Below are 17,749 nucleotides of genomic sequence, written 5' to 3'. Positions count from 1 at the left end.
TCTGTCATGATCTAAAGTTCAAACTGTTTAGTCAGACTTCTCACATCCTTTGTGGAACGGCCTGAGCAGTTGGGTGAGATGGTGAAAGCATTGCTGATCTATCACATCACTTTCAAAAAGCATGAAAACTTCATCACCAGCTAAATCTATCTACCCAACAATGAGCCACAAGGCAAAATCATGTACCTTGAACATGGCATGTTGGAGACAAATACAGTGCTCGACTGCAAAATGTTTTGTTTGTTTGATTTTGCAAATTGTGGTACAAATTTTCATCAGGGAGATGCATCCTGGAATAAGATTTAAAATGTAGCGGAGAGTACTTAAATTTCACTTTTCAGATGACTATTAATAACCCTTATACTAACCCTTATACTAGCTGGCTGTACTGTATTCTACCCAGAATTTAATGAACCAAATCCAGGGACAAACAAACAAACAAACAAAAAAAACATATGATTACACTGATTCCTAACGGAACAGATCAGATGGGGTAGATAACAGCCCTAGATTAATACTGATTTCTAAAATATTACAGTGAAGGACAAAGATGATGCATATGTGCACCTGTACACGCTCAAGACGAAAGGTTCTACTATACTGTGGAAGCGCAACATGTCTCAACCCAAACAGTACACCAGCAGTAGTCTACTAAAGGCGCCATTAAGAACTTAAAAAAAAAAAATGTAAATATCACTTTCACTTCCGGCACAGCAGAGGGCGCCACAGCCGCGACGTGACGTCATTGGCTGAAATTAAACATGGCCGACAGCAACTGATGGATGGCTAAAGTTAGCGAGAAGCGGTGGTAAAATCTGCTAATCTCCACGTCTGCGGTGCTGGTATTCGGACCTCGTTGTACAGTTTGACTGTATTATTATATTTGGATGCGTCAAACACATGAATGAAAGTTCAAGTTGAGTTTGTTCGTGCGTAAAGGCCTTTCTAAACCTGGCCATTAGCTCACAGCTTTAGCCACGCTAGCTGCCGAACCAGCGCCTGCTTTTGTTGTTGTCGGGGGCTAGCGTTATGCGATAGAGGGCTCACATTGTGAAGCATTTTTTAGACTTTGTATTGCGATTTTTTTGTCATTACAAGTTAGCATTTCCCCCCTGTAGCGGTCTTAACAACCGTTTAGTTAAACTCCGGGGCTTTTTACATTTGCGGGTGGGGTCTACTTCGTCTGGCAGCGTGTTTGGTAGCGCTGCTCATTAAAGGCCAACTTCGCAACAAAGCCGTACTGTTCGGTAAACGGGCGCATAAGTGCTTTGAACCGCTGGACTTTGCCTGTCAATCAACGCACAGGAAACATGGATTCAAAGCGGGCACACGGCAAACCTCAAACAAGTGGCGTCGGCGGCGGCAGCAGCAGCAGCAGTGGCGACTCCAGCTGCGGCAGCCCGGCGTCCCCCTCCAGCAGCCCCGCAACGACAGCAAGCAAAGCCCCGGTGCCCGGGGGAAACGTGTTCGCGAACGACGGCAGCTTCATGGAGATGTTCAAGAAGATGGAGGAAGAGAAGAGGAAAAAGGAGACGCAGCACACAGGTGGAGAAGCGAGAGCCACAGAGCAAGGACAGACACCAGTGGAAAAGAAGCCCCCTCCCGTGACGAGCTTTGTAAGGGGTTTGGCAGTTGTAAGATGAGATGGCAGTAGTTCAACACACATCCAAATTCATGCACCATGCTGTGATTGACAGTCTTACTCTAACTGGCACTTGAGTTATTACATTGTAGCTTTTCACACACATACCAGTGCTTTTGTTGTACTGAAGTTATTTTATGAACACATTGTAATGTAATATTTATAGACCAGTCAAGACAGGGGATGCTCCTCACTGATGATGGTTTCGCTGGTGGTGCGGCAAGAGACTAAATGTAGACCTTCTGCTCTGGTGTAGTCTCCTTCATTGGCAGTCCATCTGCAAGGGCTCCTATAACGGTTTCAGTCTTCTATCCCCTAACCCAGGTGGGGAAACGCAGAGGCGGTGTGTTCCTAAAGACCGGCATGGTTGCGAAGAAGCAGAAACACGACACAGAGGTAAGTGGGCTTTGGTGGCTCGGTGGAGATTTAGATCACATACTCTTGACTCCACCTTTGAATCACTTTGTGCCTCCTCTCCTGCAGGCCGAGCCCGGCAAGAGCGATGCTTGGTCAAAGTACATGGCTGAGGTCAAAAAGTACAAAGCCCACCAGTGTGGTGACGACGATAAGACCAGGCCTTTGGTCAAGTAGGTTCCGAAAGGCAGACGCGAAGCGACAATGTTTTGAGGGGAAAACCATCTGGGAGAAGCTCCGGGAGGGCCGGCCAATCCTGACCTTCTCATACTGCCAGTCCAAATTACCTTTCACACGCAGTCTTTCACAAACTGCTTAGATTGACAGACCGTTTTCCCTTTTTCTATTGTTTTTTGTCCTGCTTGTTGTTTGTTGGACTCTGCTAATTTGATCTGGTGTCAAAAGGTATTTCAGGAACATCCATTATGGTTAAACATGTTCAGATTTGTCATGTCTGGGTTAAGTTGGGGTTTGTTAATACTTGAATTTGATTTAGTCAAATCAAGGTGTCAAATAAATGTACACTGCCCATTCATGTGTGGTGTTGTGCCTTAGTTGCGTTTGTCTCTTCTACCATAGGCCCTCCAGAGGAAAGCAGTTTGAAGTATTTTAAGCTTACATCAATTACTCCATTGAAGGGAAAGATTTTAATTAAAAGTAGGTTTGAGTTCTATACAGAAAAGAATTCATTCAAGAATTCAAGTACAATGAAAAAGTGTACAGCTCTCATTGGGGGGGAAAAAAGCTCAAAGTCAATTTGCAGTTTACATTTCTTACAGGTATCAGTGATAATTACATTATGATAAAAACAGCACCAAATAGACACACTGACCATGCATCAGAGAGGGAGACATACAAAAGGCACACTTTCAATCCCACCAGCCAAACTCATTCAAACCCACACACACACACACACACACACACACACACACTCGCCTAAAAATCCCGTTCATTCCTTCTCCCTGTCCACAGTGATAAAGGTCTATCTTGTAAACATTGACAAACTGTATTTGTCATTCAACAATTCTATGAAGAATAGTATTTAAAAGTTATCAAATTGTTTTAAAAAGTATATTTAACTGTGGTATTTGTGAAAAGTTGAGCTGATCTCAGATCAAGGATCTTAAATGGAACCCCGTCCTCATTTCAGACCCCTACAAGTCCATCTGTCATGGTCCATCCTGATTTGTCCCAAGACTTCATGAGACAGCGTCCGCTGGGCGGTGACTTCCAGCTGCATCATAGATTCTTCCTTTTAGCGTCTCCCCCCTGGCTTTGACTCACATCTGGATAGGAATCAAATAGTTCTTGAAAAGTCAGTGAAAAACATTGATAGATACATAAAGAACACGTATTACAGAGAGTGGACAACAGCTAAAAATGACTACACAACAGGCATGCGGTTACCAACAGACAAGCAGAGGACAGAACGGGACCAGACAGAAAAGGACAACCTGAGACAAAGCACACCAGACACCTGAAGAGAGAAGGAGGGCGGGGGGGAGTAAATGGAGCAGGCTTTGAGGGTGGAGGGAGGGTCAGATTTTACCTGAGAAAGCGAGCTGCAAGTGAGGAGGCAGAGCAACCTGAGACCCTGACTGGAGACTCTTATACAGATCTGAGGAGACAGGACAGGGGCACAGGGAGGGAGATGAGGGATGGGCAGATGGCAACATGATGGGGAGGAAAGGAGGGGGGGGAAAAAGAGGAGATGGAGCAAGATGGCGTAGAGGTAAAGGACGGGTAACGACAGCCAAACAGAGGAGGGGTAAAGATAGAAGTATGAGACAGTGAGCGACAGGCGGGAAAGAAACCAACACAGGATTGGCGTAATATTGGTAGGAGCGAAGACAAAAATAGAAAAGGAGAAATTTGGGGAAATGAAGCAAACAAAATGGAATAATGTCAAACAGGAGAAAAATCACAATCTGACACACAATATGGTGATAAAACAGATGATGCTCTGACGCACAACACAAAACGAGGCCTATACAGAACATCCAAACAGACGAGCAGAGAGAGCGCCACACAGTGCCGCCTAATGCGTAAAACACTTCATTCATCAACCTGACAATATTTTACACGTTCTACTATATTTAGCACCTGCCACAAATGTGTGCGGTGCGTCATGCGAACGTCATCAGCACGGAGCAGCCACATGTCTGCCCTGCGTGCGTCACTCACTCTGGGTCAGGGTGGAGAACGGTGCATTGCTACTGGCTGCAGAGCCGCTGGCTGCCGTGCCGGAGCTGGCTGAACCCAGCTGAGGCAGGTTTAGCAGCGGGGGGAACTGGAAGGGCAGGGACACGGGCACCAGGCCCCCCAGCATCCCGAACCCCAGAGGAAGAGACGAGGCGGAGCCGAGCAGACCGCCGCTACCTGCCGTGGAGACCTGGGCAGACACAGGGCGTAAACAACAGGTTTAATACAAACTGCAGTTTCTGGATGGTGTGTCCGGAAACACAGGAGGGGTTTGGAAGCCAACAAGTCTACAACAACTCCTTCCCAACACTCCCACACACTGCGTTTGACTTCCACTTCACCCACATCACAATAAAATATCCTCCGACACAGAAGTGGAACTCAATGAAGTGCTCAGATCCACTCACTGTTGTCTTTAATATTTACTAATATTGACTGTGGTTTGAAAGCTGAATTGCCCCATGGGAACATTTAAGTTCTACTCCACTATCCTCTGCAGAGTACTGCAGTGTTAACGTATTAAAGACCTTGTTTAGTAGAAGTAGAGTATTATCAGCAAACTGTATCAAAAGTGAAATACTCATTTTGCAGCAGAATGGACCATGTCAGTATATCCTGTATAATGGGTTGTGTAATTATTATTAGTGATGCCTGAACATAAGCAGCATTATAAAGAAAACTACCATGTATACTTATCTATAGCTCTGTTGTTAATTTTCATCTATAATAATGTAGGGCTGCAACTAATGCAATAAGCTTCCAATTCTATTCTCAATAAACCATTTAATGTACAAGAATGTGAGAAAAAATGTCCGTCATAATGTCCCAGACATTAGAACACAGCAAGTTCTCTGAGTGATTTGTTTTGTCTGAGCAACAGTCCAAAACCCAAAGACATTCAGTCCATAATGATGTAGACCAGAGGAACAGCTGAGAGGCAGGAACTTTGGTGTTTGGTGCTTTGGCTTGAAAAACAACTGCAACAATAAATCGATTAGCAACATAGATGCAGATCAATTTTCTGTCAATAAACTAACTAATTTATTGTATGTAACATAGTAAAAAATGTACTTTTTGTATAAAATCTGAATCAAATCAGCAAAGTAACTACAGCTGAGAACAAATTCTTGAGTAAATGTACATTACAGATCCAGCTTTGTATGGAGGATTGCTGGGGTCACACAGTGACCACATGCCCCTCTTCAGTGGTTAGTCATCCGGACATGCTGACAGTACAAACCTGTGGCAGCTGAGAGGAGACAGATGACGATGGGACAGACGCGACTGGCTTGGCCCCCTGAGGTGTCCCACCCCCGGGCCTCTGACGCTGGCCTGGGTTGGCAGAGGCTGTTGTGGGGGAGGCACTGGATCCTGAATGCTTGCTTATGGATATGGTGTTAATAAGGCTGGTGTTGGTGGTGGTGTTGTTGGTGGGGGTCTTCTGGCTGCCTGGAGGAGTGTAGCTGCCTTGCCCCGGCTTGGTTACTCCTCCTTGGGCACCTGAGAACGGCGGGCGGAACCCTGTTGCGCATTTGGGAGTGTACTGGTGTATGGAGGGGGTTGCCTGAGACCTGGGGCTTTGAGAGATGGAGGGGGACACTGAGGTGGTGGTGGTCGCCACAGGGCTGGGGTTGCGGGGAGTGAGTTTGACGATGGGCGGGATGCTGCTGTGGGTGGACTTGGTGAGAGTAGCGTGCATAGGGGTGATGAAGTTGGACTGAGGCCGGGGCTGGGACTGAACTCCAGGGAGCGTCTGAGAGAGGGAGGGGGACGACTTACTCTGTGGGGTCTGGGGAAGGCGAGGCAACTGGAAGGTTTTAGGGGTCATGTGTGAGGGGGACTGGAGGGTGTGTGGCCGAGATTGAGGCGAGGTGATGATGAGAGTGTCACCACTGTTGGCTTTATTATTATTGCTGCCTTTGAGGAGGCCAGAGGTGGGACTGGAGACCCCCATCTTTGATCCTGGTGCCACAAGCGGGGATGCAGTGGGTGGGGGACGGGGTTTAGGTGGTGACGCTGAGGCAGGCGAGTTGATTTTAGCCACACCCACACCCAAAGTTCTCTGAGTGTTCAACACCGAGTGTCTGTGCGCCTGCACCGTGCCCTTAATCACCCCCATCCCATCCACCCTCACCGAGGGCAGAGGGGAGGACGTGATGGAGGGAGGCCGAGACAGAGAGGTGGAGGAAGACGAAGAGGTAGAGATGTAGTGAGGTGCATTGGAGCTGGGAGTGCTGACAGAGTTCTTTTTCTGCTGCTGCAGGATTGGCGTGGCATGGAGAGCAGAGGGGTTGGTGGTGGCTTTGGGTCCATCCGGGGACGGGGGGCTGTCCCCATGGGCCAGGCCCTTGGCTGCGTTGCCCAGGATGGCCAGGGCCTGGGAGATGGAGTCCAGGGAGGGAGCCGTCAGATCCTCATCGAGGGAATCGAGACATATGGGCTCAGACGGTGACTGAGGCGGTCGCTTGGCGACCTGCACTGCAGGGGAGGGAGTGGAACCCACTGAGGGCGTGGACCTCTGGACCCACACCGCCTCCTGAGGGACAAAAAGGACATTTACACAAACTTCATAACTGACTGCAGACTGAAAGCACGGGTCCACACTGTTTCTAGTCTACTGACATCACTCACATGTGCATGTACACTTTAAACTTCAGTTGCTATAAAGAACCATTCTATCTGTCAAACGCTGCGTTCACATGTGACCTGCAGTCATGCTGAAGTCTCACCTTTGGCTTGGCCTTGGGGGTAGGGACCATCTTTTTCTTTGCTCTGGAACGAAAAAAACACAAGTGCATGAGAACAAGCCGGACTAGTCCGAGCTGTTATGAAGAAGCGAGTTAATAAGTTACACAACTCACGTGTAGCCTGTGAGGTGACCGTGAGCCATGGTGCTCTCTTTGAACAGCATCCTGTCAACAGAAAGAAACTATTTAACACTCAGCCGGCCAGGGAACAGACGCTTGGCTGCAGTCCTGCTAGCTCTAAGCACTGTCGAAGACCTGTAAAGCAGCAGGTAGATACACACACCTGGCCTGCATCCAGCCTTTAGGCCACAGAGGTTTAACTTCAGTCTCCATGAAGGCTTTGAGGTAGTCTTCTAGAGACAGCGAGTTCTTGCCCTCCAGCTCGTAGCAGCTCAGCTTCACCCGCACCAGGTTACACAGCAACGACCTGGAAGTCACGCACAAATCCACAGTGAGGACTCCATCGCTGCACGTTATGTACATTTACAGCCACCTCCCTCGGCGAACTGACCTGAGTTTGTCGTCCCAGAGAAACTTTTTCCGTGGGCCCATCACCCTCTTCCCTGGTTTCTCCTCATCATCATCCTCTGACCCGTTCTTCTCTCCCTCCTCAGACTGCTGCCTGTGAACACAGAGACAAACACCTTGTAGACGCAACGACTCAAAAAGCACCAGCTGTGTCGAGGCGTGCCCTTACTTTGCCACTTTGGCGATACAGTCCATGTTGTATCGAGCGATCTGCTCCGGCATCACGCTGCACACCGCCAGCTTCAGCTTCAGCAGGGGCGTTCGAAGGCGGTCATCCTGGGCGACAGGGATGAGCACAGTCAGAAATCTCACACGCATATGCTGGGCAGCGCAGTCATATGCTAAATATAGAAGTGGATAACAGGCGCAAAGCCAGCGAACGCAGCAGGAACAAAAACAATGACTTTGCTTCCCTGCAGCTACACCTGCCAGCTCACCGGCTCCGAGCCTCATCTGCTGACCAATTTAATAGCACAAACTGAAAATTGATTTGTTTTTGTTTAATCAGCTCACAGTTTACCGTTTCCTCTGCAGTCCTCCTGCACTGCAGCCTGAATTGAAGAGGCTTTTTTTTTTTTTTTAATCCTCGTGTCTAAGAATAATATCACTCCCACACACCTGAATGTTGAGGCTGAGCTTCTTAAGGCGTTTGAGCAGAGCTTCTTTATTGCAGGGCACAAAGGCCTCCAGGTGAGAGTAGACGGCTGAACGCACCTCCGCAGGCTGCTCCTGAACCTGCAGCTCAATACTGAAACACACACGCAAGCTCAGAGATGTATGTTTCAACGTGTTTTTATACCAGACGGCGAAAATGAAACTCTAAACTCACTCCAGCAGGATGTTGTTCATATCCAGAGTGAAGAATTTCTTCCTGCCCTCTTCATCAAACAGACGGGACGCCTGCGCCAAGAGACGAGCGTTAGACAGAGTAAAGTCACGTCTTTGTTCATCCTGTCACACGCTTGACAAACACGGCTATTGAAAATGGCTGTTTGACCTCTTTGTGCCAAATACTGTCAGGATGGTTTTGTGCAGCTGTCACGTCAGAACCAGAACATGACTTGTGTCGTGAATATTCAGATTTCACTCACGCTAAGGCTTCAACAATCAGTTAATGAGTTAATTAGTCAGTCAAAAGAAAAGCGATCTGCCACTCTTTTGATAACTGATTCATCCTTTTAGTCATTTTTCAAGCAAATATGACAGACATGCTCTGGTTCGTTGGGTTTTGGATTGTTGGTCTGGATTCTGGGCTCTGGGGAATTCTACTGCATATATTTCACTGTTTTCTGACATATTTCTAGACCAAACGATGAACAGATGAACAAAAAATAAGCCCTGATCTAAAACATGTGACCTGGGGGAAGTTCGTACCGCTCTCAGGTCTTCAATGCGCTTTGTGAGTGGGCCTGGGAGTCCACCGGGCAGAGGAGGGGGGGTCATCACGCTACCCTGCGACACTCTGCTGCCACCTGCTTTATGCGCCATCCCAAACGAGCCGTTCTCTCCCTGCACTGGACTGGAGGGCTGAGGGGAGTCCAGCATCCCAAAGTCCAGGTCACCCATCATGTCCTGCAGTATGTCGTTATTGGCCGAGCCCAGCAGCGACATCACGGCCGGGTCGGCGGTCAGGTCGGCCATGTTGCAGTCGTTGCCGCCAGCAGCCTTGGAGTGGGTGTTGAGGAGCGCGCTGTTGGCGTTGGGCACTTTGGTGTGGGGTCGTGGCAGACCGGCTGAGGCCATGTTCTTCTTGCGCATCTCTTCCTTCTCCCTGGTGAAGCGACGCAGCATGTTGGCCAAGTGGAGAGAATCCTTCATCAGCTTCTTCCTCTTCTTCTTTTCTGGCCGATGAACATTCAGGACTGAAACTCTGCCACGACACAAGAAGAGAGACATTCAACTGACTGGCACAGAGAACGTGGACTGAGCTCAGGAATAAATCTGCAGTGATTAACTTCCCGTAAGAGAACAATCTATACAACTGGCTCATAAATTAAACTGCACGACCACACAGAGTCATAAAAAGAGGAAATGTTCCATGCATGGAAAATATTGGAGAAACAAGAAGCCAGAGATAAAACACTGAAGAAAACCTAAAAGCTCACCCAGGCTTTGGTACTTTATTCTTTCTGGGTTTCTTTTCCTCCAGAATTCCACCTTCTTGCTTTTTCCTGCGTTTTTTAATCACCCGCTCCTCGCCATCTTTCATCTTCTGCACACAGGAGGAGAACAGTCGGTTTATTAATACGATAAAACAAACGGTCAACGACAGATATGTGACTTCTTAATGTTGCATTCTGCCTGTGTGCACACTTCACCGCCCGCTCATACATGAACCGACCTTGAAGTGATTATCCTCCGCGCCTGCATTTTCTCCCTCCGAGTCCGACGCTGCTCTGAACTGCAGAGTTCCTGTGTTGATGTAGAAGCCTCCATGTTTTGTGGTGAGAGAGGCCGGTACCAGCTCGTCATACTGAGGCCAGGAGAGAAGTATAATTACTGTTAGTTTTCTTCTGCCGCTGCACAGCCCCAACCTTTCACCGGCGCTTAGAAAAACAACAAAAATTACACTGTCCACATCCACATCATTCTTAACTGTATGCACTTTATACTAATCTCTGTGGTACATTATTTTTGCACTTAGTATACAAGAAAGTAATGTGTTTACTAAGATCTTTCTAAAGCACTTTCACCACTGAGAACAATTTATTTTTATTTTATCTATTCCAGCACTCATTTCCATTGCAAATTGCATTGTCAGACAATGCCATCCATGACTGCCACACAAACAAATAAGTACATAAACAAATATAATCATGTGAAACTGACAACAGCTTAGTATACTCGAGTGTACTTGATTTTGTTACTCTTGTGAGAAAACTTCACAGACAGAAGAAATGAAAAACTAAAAGGATTGTTTAGGCACACACTTTGGAATTTAATCTTTTAATTTTCAGACGTATAAGTGACGATCTATGGGTGATGCAGACAGTGATGTGTTTGCTTTAGCAAAAAAAGGGGAACTCACAGCCTCTGAATTGTCGATGAAAGGGTCGGTCTCGTCATAGCCATAGCCGATGTCAATGAGATCCTGCATCCTGTCCTTTTTCTTCTTCTTTGGGCCAGCGCCCTGCAAACAGAGGGCAAATACAGGGACCACAAACAAATACTCATTAGACATTCACACAATTACACGTGTAATAATACTGTATTCAGACATTTTGAGACCACAACACTCACATATTTGTTCTCAAATTTCCTGGCCAGCTCTTCTACCTCCCGCCTCTCCCTGTCGTCATCAGCAAAGGGGTCGTTGGGGTCCAGAGGGGGAGTGAGTCCTTTCGGGACTGTTGATCCTGCAAGCTTTACCTGAGGATAACAAGGAAATAAATAAAGGAATGAAATGAGGGGCTCTATATGTTTTTCTTTGTGGAGCACCTATTCTCACAAATGGATACGAACATCATCAGTTGGACTACTACGCCTATGGAAAAACAGCTGTATAAAGATCTGCGTGCAATTACGAGATTCAAACTTGTAAACAAAGTTCAACATCGAAGCTGTAATTATAACTGGGAAACGCTTGACTTTTCCGAGAGCTCTGATATATCCAATTTAACGCTTCTGTATCTGTAGCGCCTGAAAATCATGCAAAAAGGGACCCCTCCCATCAGCCAAAGAACATTTAATGGATATAGTGTAATACTATCAACGTAAAGTATTTGTAATCACACAACTGTCTTAAATTGTGATGTGGGGCCTTGCAAGTCATAAACCTGAGAAACTAACATCTATCCCACACGATGAGAACGAGTTTCACTCACACTAAACACTAAAATTCAACATATCTCCACATCTGCCTTACCAATTTCCTGTCTCTGGCAAGTCACCAAATGTTATGGACATGCAACACGAAAGTCGCTGGATTGCTCCTTAAACATGCAACTTCTCATCCTGGTTAACTTCCTGTTTTGATCATAATGAATACGCATAAGAACAGTAGCTCTCCAATGGGACACTGTGCCGTCTAAGCTCCACATGTGCACAATGAACACTTAAAGTAAATAACAACATCTGTAAGTGTGACAGCTCAGCCTCACAAACCGAACAGCGCAGCACTCCTGAGGGGAAGCCAGGTTAGGCCCCTCCTGTGCACACCATGGTGTCTACAGCGCGTCTCCCCTCTCTCCTAACCTGAGAAAGAGTTGAGTTGACCAGCTCGCCGTAGTTGAACTCCGCCGACGCTCGATCATTTGGCTCGGTCAGCGGAAGGTTGAGGCGGACGGTGGGCTTCACCTCCTCGGTCTCGCCATCGCCTCCTTTCGTATTACCGAACAGACCTCCGCCACCTCCTGACCCGACCGCCGCGGCACTTCCACCTCCATCTTTCCCAAAAGTGATGTCGATGGCCTCATCTTCGCGGCGGCGCTTCTTGTTGGACTCCGGGGTTGGCGGCGAGGTGTTGAAGGACGAGATGGTAACGAACGGCACTTTCCGCGGCTCTGCCATTTGACGCTCTCCGTCCGACGACCGGGCACGCAAAACCGGGGAGCGTCGCACTCCTCTGAGCCGCCGCTGGCTGGAAAGCTAAACCTGGAGATGGTCGACAAGTACAACTAGCTCGTTGCTCTGCTAGCTAGCTTCCTCAGAATGAGTGCTGCAGGCAACACAATTACTTTTATCTCCTCTCAGCCCGTATTAATCCATATAGTAGTATCCCTGGCACCGACCCCGTCACCTACGAGGGACTTAAACAGTGGGAAATCGCAGTTTTGAGTGCTTCCATGAAATTGGTGGTTAGCTACCGCAAGGAGGATTCTGTAGTAGCCATCTTGATCATTATTATCATTATTCAGTGGCTGGGCGTGCGTATGAAAAGAAAGCGGAAGCCGGGGAGGAAAGGGAACGGCGTTTGTCCAATGGCAGAGCTGGAACACGCCCACCTGACAGACAAGCGCGAACGTGCGGGAGATGATTGTTCTGAACAGGCGGGATGTCCGGACCCTGAATGCCTCACTACTGTTTACTACAAGCAGGATTTATACTGAATGTTGGATGATTAATCTGCCCTGGTTGCTCGTAAAATCCGGAAAACAAACATTTTATTCCCCCATTCCTCCTAAAGATAAAGTTGTACTTCACACACAGACTATATCCTGTCAATTTTGTAATATAGCTGCAGAGAATACAGGTCAAGTTTTTGATCACATGTAAACATCTGAATGAATAGCTTTTACACCAGAAATATCAACGTTGGATTGATTTTTCAGAACAGGGATTTTGCATTACTCCTCTATTTTACAGTCATACATGTAAATAGTACACAGTACACAAAATTAAATGGTTGCTTTTCAAAAACCTCTGATGTATGAGTGATAAAAACCTCAGATCACTGAATGTAGTCACAGTAGAATCTAATATAACCCCTGGTTTGACTCTCTGGTTTGGCTTTTTCAGATATTTATGTGTTGGTTGTATGTCACATGTTTCTTGGTCGTCTTTCTGGTGAAGTTGTCACTGCCAATATGTCTTGTAAATATGTGGTTTCAGTAAAGAGAAAAAAAACCCTACCAGCTACAGTATACACAGAAAACTGTATTTTCTGCTGCAAATACAGTGTTTTAATAACCATGAGGTTCAGTGAAAACTAAGACATGTGACCTTTTCGGCTTGTGGCCCTTTACAATAACACAAAGTTAACCAATGATCCCTGAGGAAATAAAAATCCCCTGTTTTTAACATTCTTTCAAGTTGCAGTTAAAATCTAGTTTGGGTCTTGTGCAGCCACGTGGTGATTATGGTTTTCTACTGAAATCAGTCATCAGTCAAAACATTTTTTGATGGCAGTTTTGGTTACAGCCTCGCAAGCATTAAGTTTTGCTTTTTGGCAAAGGAATTCTGGCCCCCATACATTCAAATTCACTTAACTGCAAAGACGCAACTTGTTCTGTAGATGCACTCCTGCAAATAGACCTTGGATTTATTAACTGTATTATTGTATCCTCTCTATCGCTCAGCCCTTCACATGAGTAAACTCTTTTAATCAACAGCTAGTCAAGTGATCCCTCATTCTGCAGTGTGCAAGGACTTTGAGCTTGTCCATTACATTGAGAACCTGGCATTTTTTTGTAGGCCTATGTGGCATTTGAGGTCAGGTATTTCAAGTAAAACATGTCAGTTGGTACGGAAGTCCTTTGCATCTGTAATACTACCTATTATAGAAAGCACAGACAGCCAGTCACATCTGTATTTTTGCCCTCACCTGTGGTGGACTGAGAGAACTCAGTCACACACTTGTGGTCAGTCTCCACAAGTCCAACTTTTACGTACTCCACATAGTGGTTCTTACTAAACTCTTCTCATGTCATTACTTTCATACTAAACTTCCCTATGCTGAACACAGTAAATGGTGTATTCACAGTATCAGTATTCGTTATTTAAAGTGTCAAGTTCCACTGGCTGTATCATTCAATATTGATTTAGAGAATTTTTACAGCTAACAGAGACCTTCAGAAAACAATCAAATGAATCAACAGAACATCAATGTCCAAGTGTAGAACAACACTTTTATTGTTGCCATTGTTGATGATTTAAGACCAATCAGAAGTGGCACCACCCCAGTCAGATGCCTGGGCAGTGGGGGCATTGGACCAGTCCTCTGTGGCAGGCTGAGAACTCCAATCCTCTGCAGATAAGAAACAGATTTGTCAAGTGGGGAAAACACTATGTTTGTATTTGACATTCCATATCAGAAAATATCAGAAAATACGTTACCTGTCTTCACAGCTGGTGCGGCTGCAAGAAAGTCATCAAAACAGTTTAAGTGACAAATAAGGCACAATCAAATTTCACTTCTGTCATGTTTATAAATATAAATGAAGTTTTGTCAAAAAAAAAAAAAAAAAAAACACACCTGCAGGGAACTGCTGGATGGGCACAGATGGCACAGCAACACCTTCAGACCAGTCAGCCACCTCAGGCTGGGTGAACTCAGCTGCAGGGGCGCTCCATTCACCCTGGAACTCCTCCTTTCCGACAGCCTTCTCAGCTGCAGCCTGCTCCTCCTTCTCAATCTGCATTGAAAACACACATTAGCATGTGCAATTCAACTCATCTAGCATTATATACAGCAATCTCAAGCCAGTGTGCATCTCTGAAAGTACTCTGCATGTGTCTCACCTCTTCAGGGTCCCTGTAGAAGTACAGATCAGGCATGACCTCCCATGGGTGCTCCCTGGAGATGGTTCCCCTCATCCTGAGGACCTCCCTTGCCAACATCCACCACATCAGACCCACAGAGTGGTGACCCTGCAACACAGTCACAGATTAGCTATGGATAACCATTGTGTAAAATAAACACATGCTGTGCTTTCAATCTTGTATTTTTCATAATGTCCTCGAAGCCACGAAGATCTACAAAACAGTTCGCCTTTTTGTTGCAAGTTCTCTACATCCATCCCCCTGTATGGTTCAGAGAGGGGAAGTTAGAGGCCAGGCAGCTTTATTTTGCACACATCCTACACCCCGCACAGCACAGACAGGACAGCACCGGGCTCTAACAGTGTGCAACATGCAAAGATGTAACATTTAATTGCCAGAATTTGTCAGCGTATGATAGATTCTTGCATTCAGCTGGTCTCACCTTGTTGTTACAGGGGATGGCAATGTCCACGTATCTCAGTGGGGAGTCAGTGTTGCACAGGGCAATGGTAGGGATGTTGACATAGGAAGCCTCAGTCAGTGGCTGATGGTCAGCACGAGGGTCTGTCACAATCAGGAGGCGGGGCTCCCTGAAGGCTGCCTGGATCTGATTGGTGAATGTACCAGGGGTGAACCGACCATGGAAGGTGGTGGCACCGGTGGCAGAGGCGAACTTCAGCACGGCTCTCTAAAATAGGCAGAAAGAGCCAGTTACGCTCAAAATCTCAGTTAAATTCAGTTAAAGTACTTATATTTGTATGACAAATTGTGGCTCAGGTCACTATCAAACCCCAGTCATGGGACAACAGTCCTCATGGTGTTAGCGAAAACCCGGCCGGCTCACTCTTGCACACTTCCGACACCTGAACACTGACATCAGTGCCCGGCTTTAACAGTGTGCATGACAAATTTACTGTACTGGTGTCCCACTGTGTAAAGCAGCAATCACCACAGTATAACAAGAGAATCATTTAGACCTAATATATATATATATATATAAAAATATATATATATACACACACACATTTTTAACTTTACCTGTCCAGTGTTCCTGGAAGAGATGACACACACATCAGCTGGGTTTTCAATGGCAACAATGGCCCTGGCTGCCAGGAGCAGCTTCTCCCAGGTCTTCTTTAGGTTAATGATGTACACACCTGATGATTGAGGGGGAAGGAAAACATATTCTTACTATATAGTCATTTATAACCTCTGAGCATTATAGTGGAGAGCACTTCAGACAGGTTTATACTGTTGAATCTGTTTATCATGTCCTGGGGTACAATAAATAACTGCGGCACCATGTTTCACTCACCGTCACTTTTTCTCTTGTACACATACTGATCCATCTGGAAGTCCAAGTTGGTGCCTCCCAGATGGGTTCCTGCAGCCAGGAACTTCAGCACATCCTCCTCCTTCATCTGAAGGACATCCAGACTTCCGGACATCGTGACCACTTTCCCTGCGTTACGAGTGATGGGAGAGCTGGGAATAGGACGAAAACCATTGGTCAGATCACACCAATTTTACGCCAGGTTTGTGTGTGCTGGCCGTTCAGAGCGAAACCTCCAATTACACTGTGTCTCACGAAGATCACAACTATTTGATTTACTGGTAGGGGACGTCACAGTGCAATGTGTGCTTCAATCCACGAGGGTGATGAGGCTTCAGACTCGTGCTAAGTACAACAAGCTAATAGGCATTAACTTAAGGCATCCGGGCAACCGATAGCCTCAGAGTGTAAAACCACAGACCAAGACTGCGTCCACTTTACCTAATTCCTAGATCTCTAATGGCAGACTTATAATTGTCTTTCGTCAGGAACTATCAAGCTTGGCTGTATTTTAAATCAAGCGCGAGGGGAACGCTGCGAGTAGAGAGCGTGTCGGAAGCTAGCAAGTTAGCTATGATGTTAGCATTATCTATTTGGGGATAATTTAGGACTCCAAACACGCAACAAACCAGGCTCGTGTCACCCTGTAGCGTGTTTTATGTCCTGTCTACCATTTCTTCGTCTACTTGGCGTGATTTAAAGGTTTATTACCGAAAAATGACCGTTTAACACTCACCACGAGACAACGCCGTATGGAAGTCTGACCACACGGTGAAAAAGAGGGCGCTGTGAGGAAATGACGTAGTATAAGTACCAAAGTTCCAAGCGTGTGATTGGTTGATTATTGTGGATAGGACAGATGTAGCTCTGCAAGTTCGCCACCAGACGGGGCTTCAAGCTCTGTGTTGAACTGCTATGAGCAGAGGTAACCGCAGGTCAAATCACGGGTCGGATGGGTATCCCATATTAAGACAATGGGGATGGAAAGACCATATTAAGACAATGCTGAGACGCTGAGTTCTCGGTGAAAGACTGACCTATGTTGCAACTATATTTGCTAGAGATAAAGAGTTCCAGGCAATGGGGACATAGTGTGTACACAATGATACAGCCTGTTGAGAAATAATTTCAAAGAAAAGTGTCTTACCTGCAGAAAGTTATGAATTATACTATAATCTTGAAAAGATATTAACATGTAATGATGAAGCAGTTGTGGTGGGAGACTGAACAGAGTCACAGGTAGATATGTAGATCAGTTGGTAATGATTCAGATCTTAGGTTTGGATGACTGTCAAGGACATTAGAGGAGATGGATCTTACAAATAAGGTGAAGGAGGAATGGGGTGCAGTGTCACTAGATGGAATAACATGTTTTGGACCAGTTTTCTGGGAAATTTCAGGTTGTCAACACAAACAGAGTCAAAGTGGCCAGGCACTAAAAGTAGCCCATAATTGATTTAACATGCTCATTCTAAACAAAAACAGTGGCAGACTGTAACTCAACCTGTCAAACTATCACCCATAATCTTCACACACCGTCAGTTTCCACATTTAATGACTAATCTACCATGCACAGCTTGTTGAAATGCCACCAATGACAGTTTTGATAGACAAAAGAAAACGATTATTATGCAAAACTTGCCATCGTTCACATTCTACATAGATTTATGTATCAGGTGAAGC

The 17,749-nt window shown here is 46.1% G+C and overlaps 3 protein-coding genes and 1 non-coding gene across 7 annotated transcripts; 1 reads left to right on the top strand and 3 right to left on the bottom strand.

Annotated features, from left to right (window-relative positions):
- The first annotated feature begins 747 nt into the window (after positions 1-747).
- Positions 748-2,591, top strand: trir (telomerase RNA component interacting RNase). 2 transcript variants are annotated; one of them, XM_070980457.1, is made up of 4 exons: positions 758-842; positions 1,306-1,616; positions 1,967-2,038; positions 2,126-2,591. In XM_070980457.1, the coding sequence occupies exons 2-4, from the start codon at positions 1,311-1,313 to the stop codon at positions 2,231-2,233; spliced, it is 486 nt and encodes a 161-aa protein (XP_070836558.1). In that variant the 5' UTR covers positions 758-842; positions 1,306-1,310; the 3' UTR covers positions 2,234-2,591. The 2 variants fall into 2 exon arrangements, with proteins under 2 accessions (XP_070836557.1, XP_070836558.1); XM_070980456.1 differs by having other exon boundaries at positions 748-1,616.
- Positions 2,592-2,667: 76 nt separating this feature from the next.
- On the bottom strand, positions 2,668-12,406 carry ubn2b (ubinuclein 2b). 3 transcript variants are annotated; one of them, XM_070980453.1, is made up of 17 exons: positions 11,728-12,406; positions 10,774-10,902; positions 10,562-10,663; positions 9,875-10,006; positions 9,639-9,745; positions 8,908-9,403; positions 8,363-8,433; positions 8,152-8,281; positions 7,703-7,809; positions 7,517-7,627; positions 7,289-7,432; positions 7,120-7,170; positions 6,988-7,030; positions 5,499-6,794; positions 4,241-4,448; positions 3,606-3,674; positions 2,683-3,342 (listed from the first exon to the last, which is right to left on the bottom strand). In XM_070980453.1, exons 1-17 carry the CDS (start codon positions 12,040-12,042, stop codon positions 3,296-3,298), a joined length of 3,558 nt encoding a protein of 1,185 aa, XP_070836554.1. In that variant the 5' UTR covers positions 12,043-12,406; the 3' UTR covers positions 2,683-3,295. The 3 variants fall into 3 exon arrangements, with proteins under 3 accessions (XP_070836556.1, XP_070836554.1, XP_070836555.1); XM_070980454.1 differs by having other exon boundaries at positions 2,687-3,342; positions 9,639-9,742; positions 11,728-12,182; XM_070980455.1 differs by lacking the exon at positions 3,606-3,674 and having other exon boundaries at positions 2,668-3,342.
- Positions 12,407-14,075: 1,669 nt separating this feature from the next.
- rpsa (ribosomal protein SA) lies at positions 14,076-16,843 on the bottom strand. Its single transcript, XM_070980452.1, has 8 exons — positions 16,803-16,843; positions 16,049-16,218; positions 15,772-15,890; positions 15,176-15,421; positions 14,713-14,841; positions 14,447-14,606; positions 14,308-14,328; positions 14,076-14,218 (listed from the first exon to the last, which is right to left on the bottom strand). The coding sequence occupies exons 2-8, from the start codon at positions 16,179-16,181 to the stop codon at positions 14,124-14,126; spliced, it is 903 nt and encodes a 300-aa protein (XP_070836553.1). The 5' UTR covers positions 16,182-16,218; positions 16,803-16,843; the 3' UTR covers positions 14,076-14,123.
- Positions 15,498-15,637, bottom strand: LOC139344205 (small nucleolar RNA SNORA62/SNORA6 family). The gene has a single exon (XR_011603148.1). It is a non-coding gene; the product is annotated as a small nucleolar RNA SNORA62/SNORA6 family (small nucleolar RNA).
- Positions 16,844-17,749: the final 906 nt, after the last annotated feature.

The sequence above is a fragment of the Chaetodon trifascialis genome, chromosome 15, assembly GCF_039877785.1.
Source record: "Chaetodon trifascialis isolate fChaTrf1 chromosome 15, fChaTrf1.hap1, whole genome shotgun sequence".
Taxonomy (NCBI): domain Eukaryota; kingdom Metazoa; phylum Chordata; class Actinopteri; order Chaetodontiformes; family Chaetodontidae; genus Chaetodon; species Chaetodon trifascialis.
This window is presented reverse-complemented; position numbering and strand designations above follow the sequence as displayed.

What these genes read in the sequence shown, in the direction of transcription:
- trir (XM_070980456.1), top strand. Translation starts at nt 1,311, where the DNA reads ATGGATTCAAAGCGGGCACACGGCAAACCTCAAACAAGTGGCGTCGGC. An exon ending in CCCCTCCCGTGACGAGCTTT is followed by an intron (nt 1,617 to 1,966) that starts GTAAGGGGTTTG and finishes CCCCTAACCCAG; the next exon opens with GTGGGGAAACGCAGAGGCGG. An exon ending in AGCAGAAACACGACACAGAG is followed by an intron (nt 2,039 to 2,125) that starts GTAAGTGGGCTT and finishes CCTCTCCTGCAG; the next exon opens with GCCGAGCCCGGCAAGAGCGA.
- ubn2b (XM_070980453.1), bottom strand. Translation starts at nt 12,042, where the DNA reads ATGGCAGAGCCGCGGAAAGTGCCGTTCGTTACCATCTCGTCCTTCAAC. An exon ending in TCAACTCAACTCTTTCTCAG is followed by an intron (nt 10,903 to 11,727) that starts GTTAGGAGAGAG and finishes TGTTATCCTCAG; the next exon opens with GTAAAGCTTGCAGGATCAAC. An exon ending in AAAGGCTGGATGCAGGCCAG is followed by an intron (nt 7,171 to 7,288) that starts GTGTGTGTATCT and finishes TTCTGTTGACAG; the next exon opens with GATGCTGTTCAAAGAGAGCA.
- rpsa (XM_070980452.1), bottom strand. Translation starts at nt 16,181, where the DNA reads ATGTCCGGAAGTCTGGATGTCCTTCAGATGAAGGAGGAGGATGTGCTG. An exon ending in GTACAAGAGAAAAAGTGACG is followed by an intron (nt 15,891 to 16,048) that starts GTGAGTGAAACA and finishes CTCAATCATCAG; the next exon opens with GTGTGTACATCATTAACCTA. An exon ending in TCTACAGGGACCCTGAAGAG is followed by an intron (nt 14,607 to 14,712) that starts GTGAGACACATG and finishes TTTTCAATGCAG; the next exon opens with ATTGAGAAGGAGGAGCAGGC.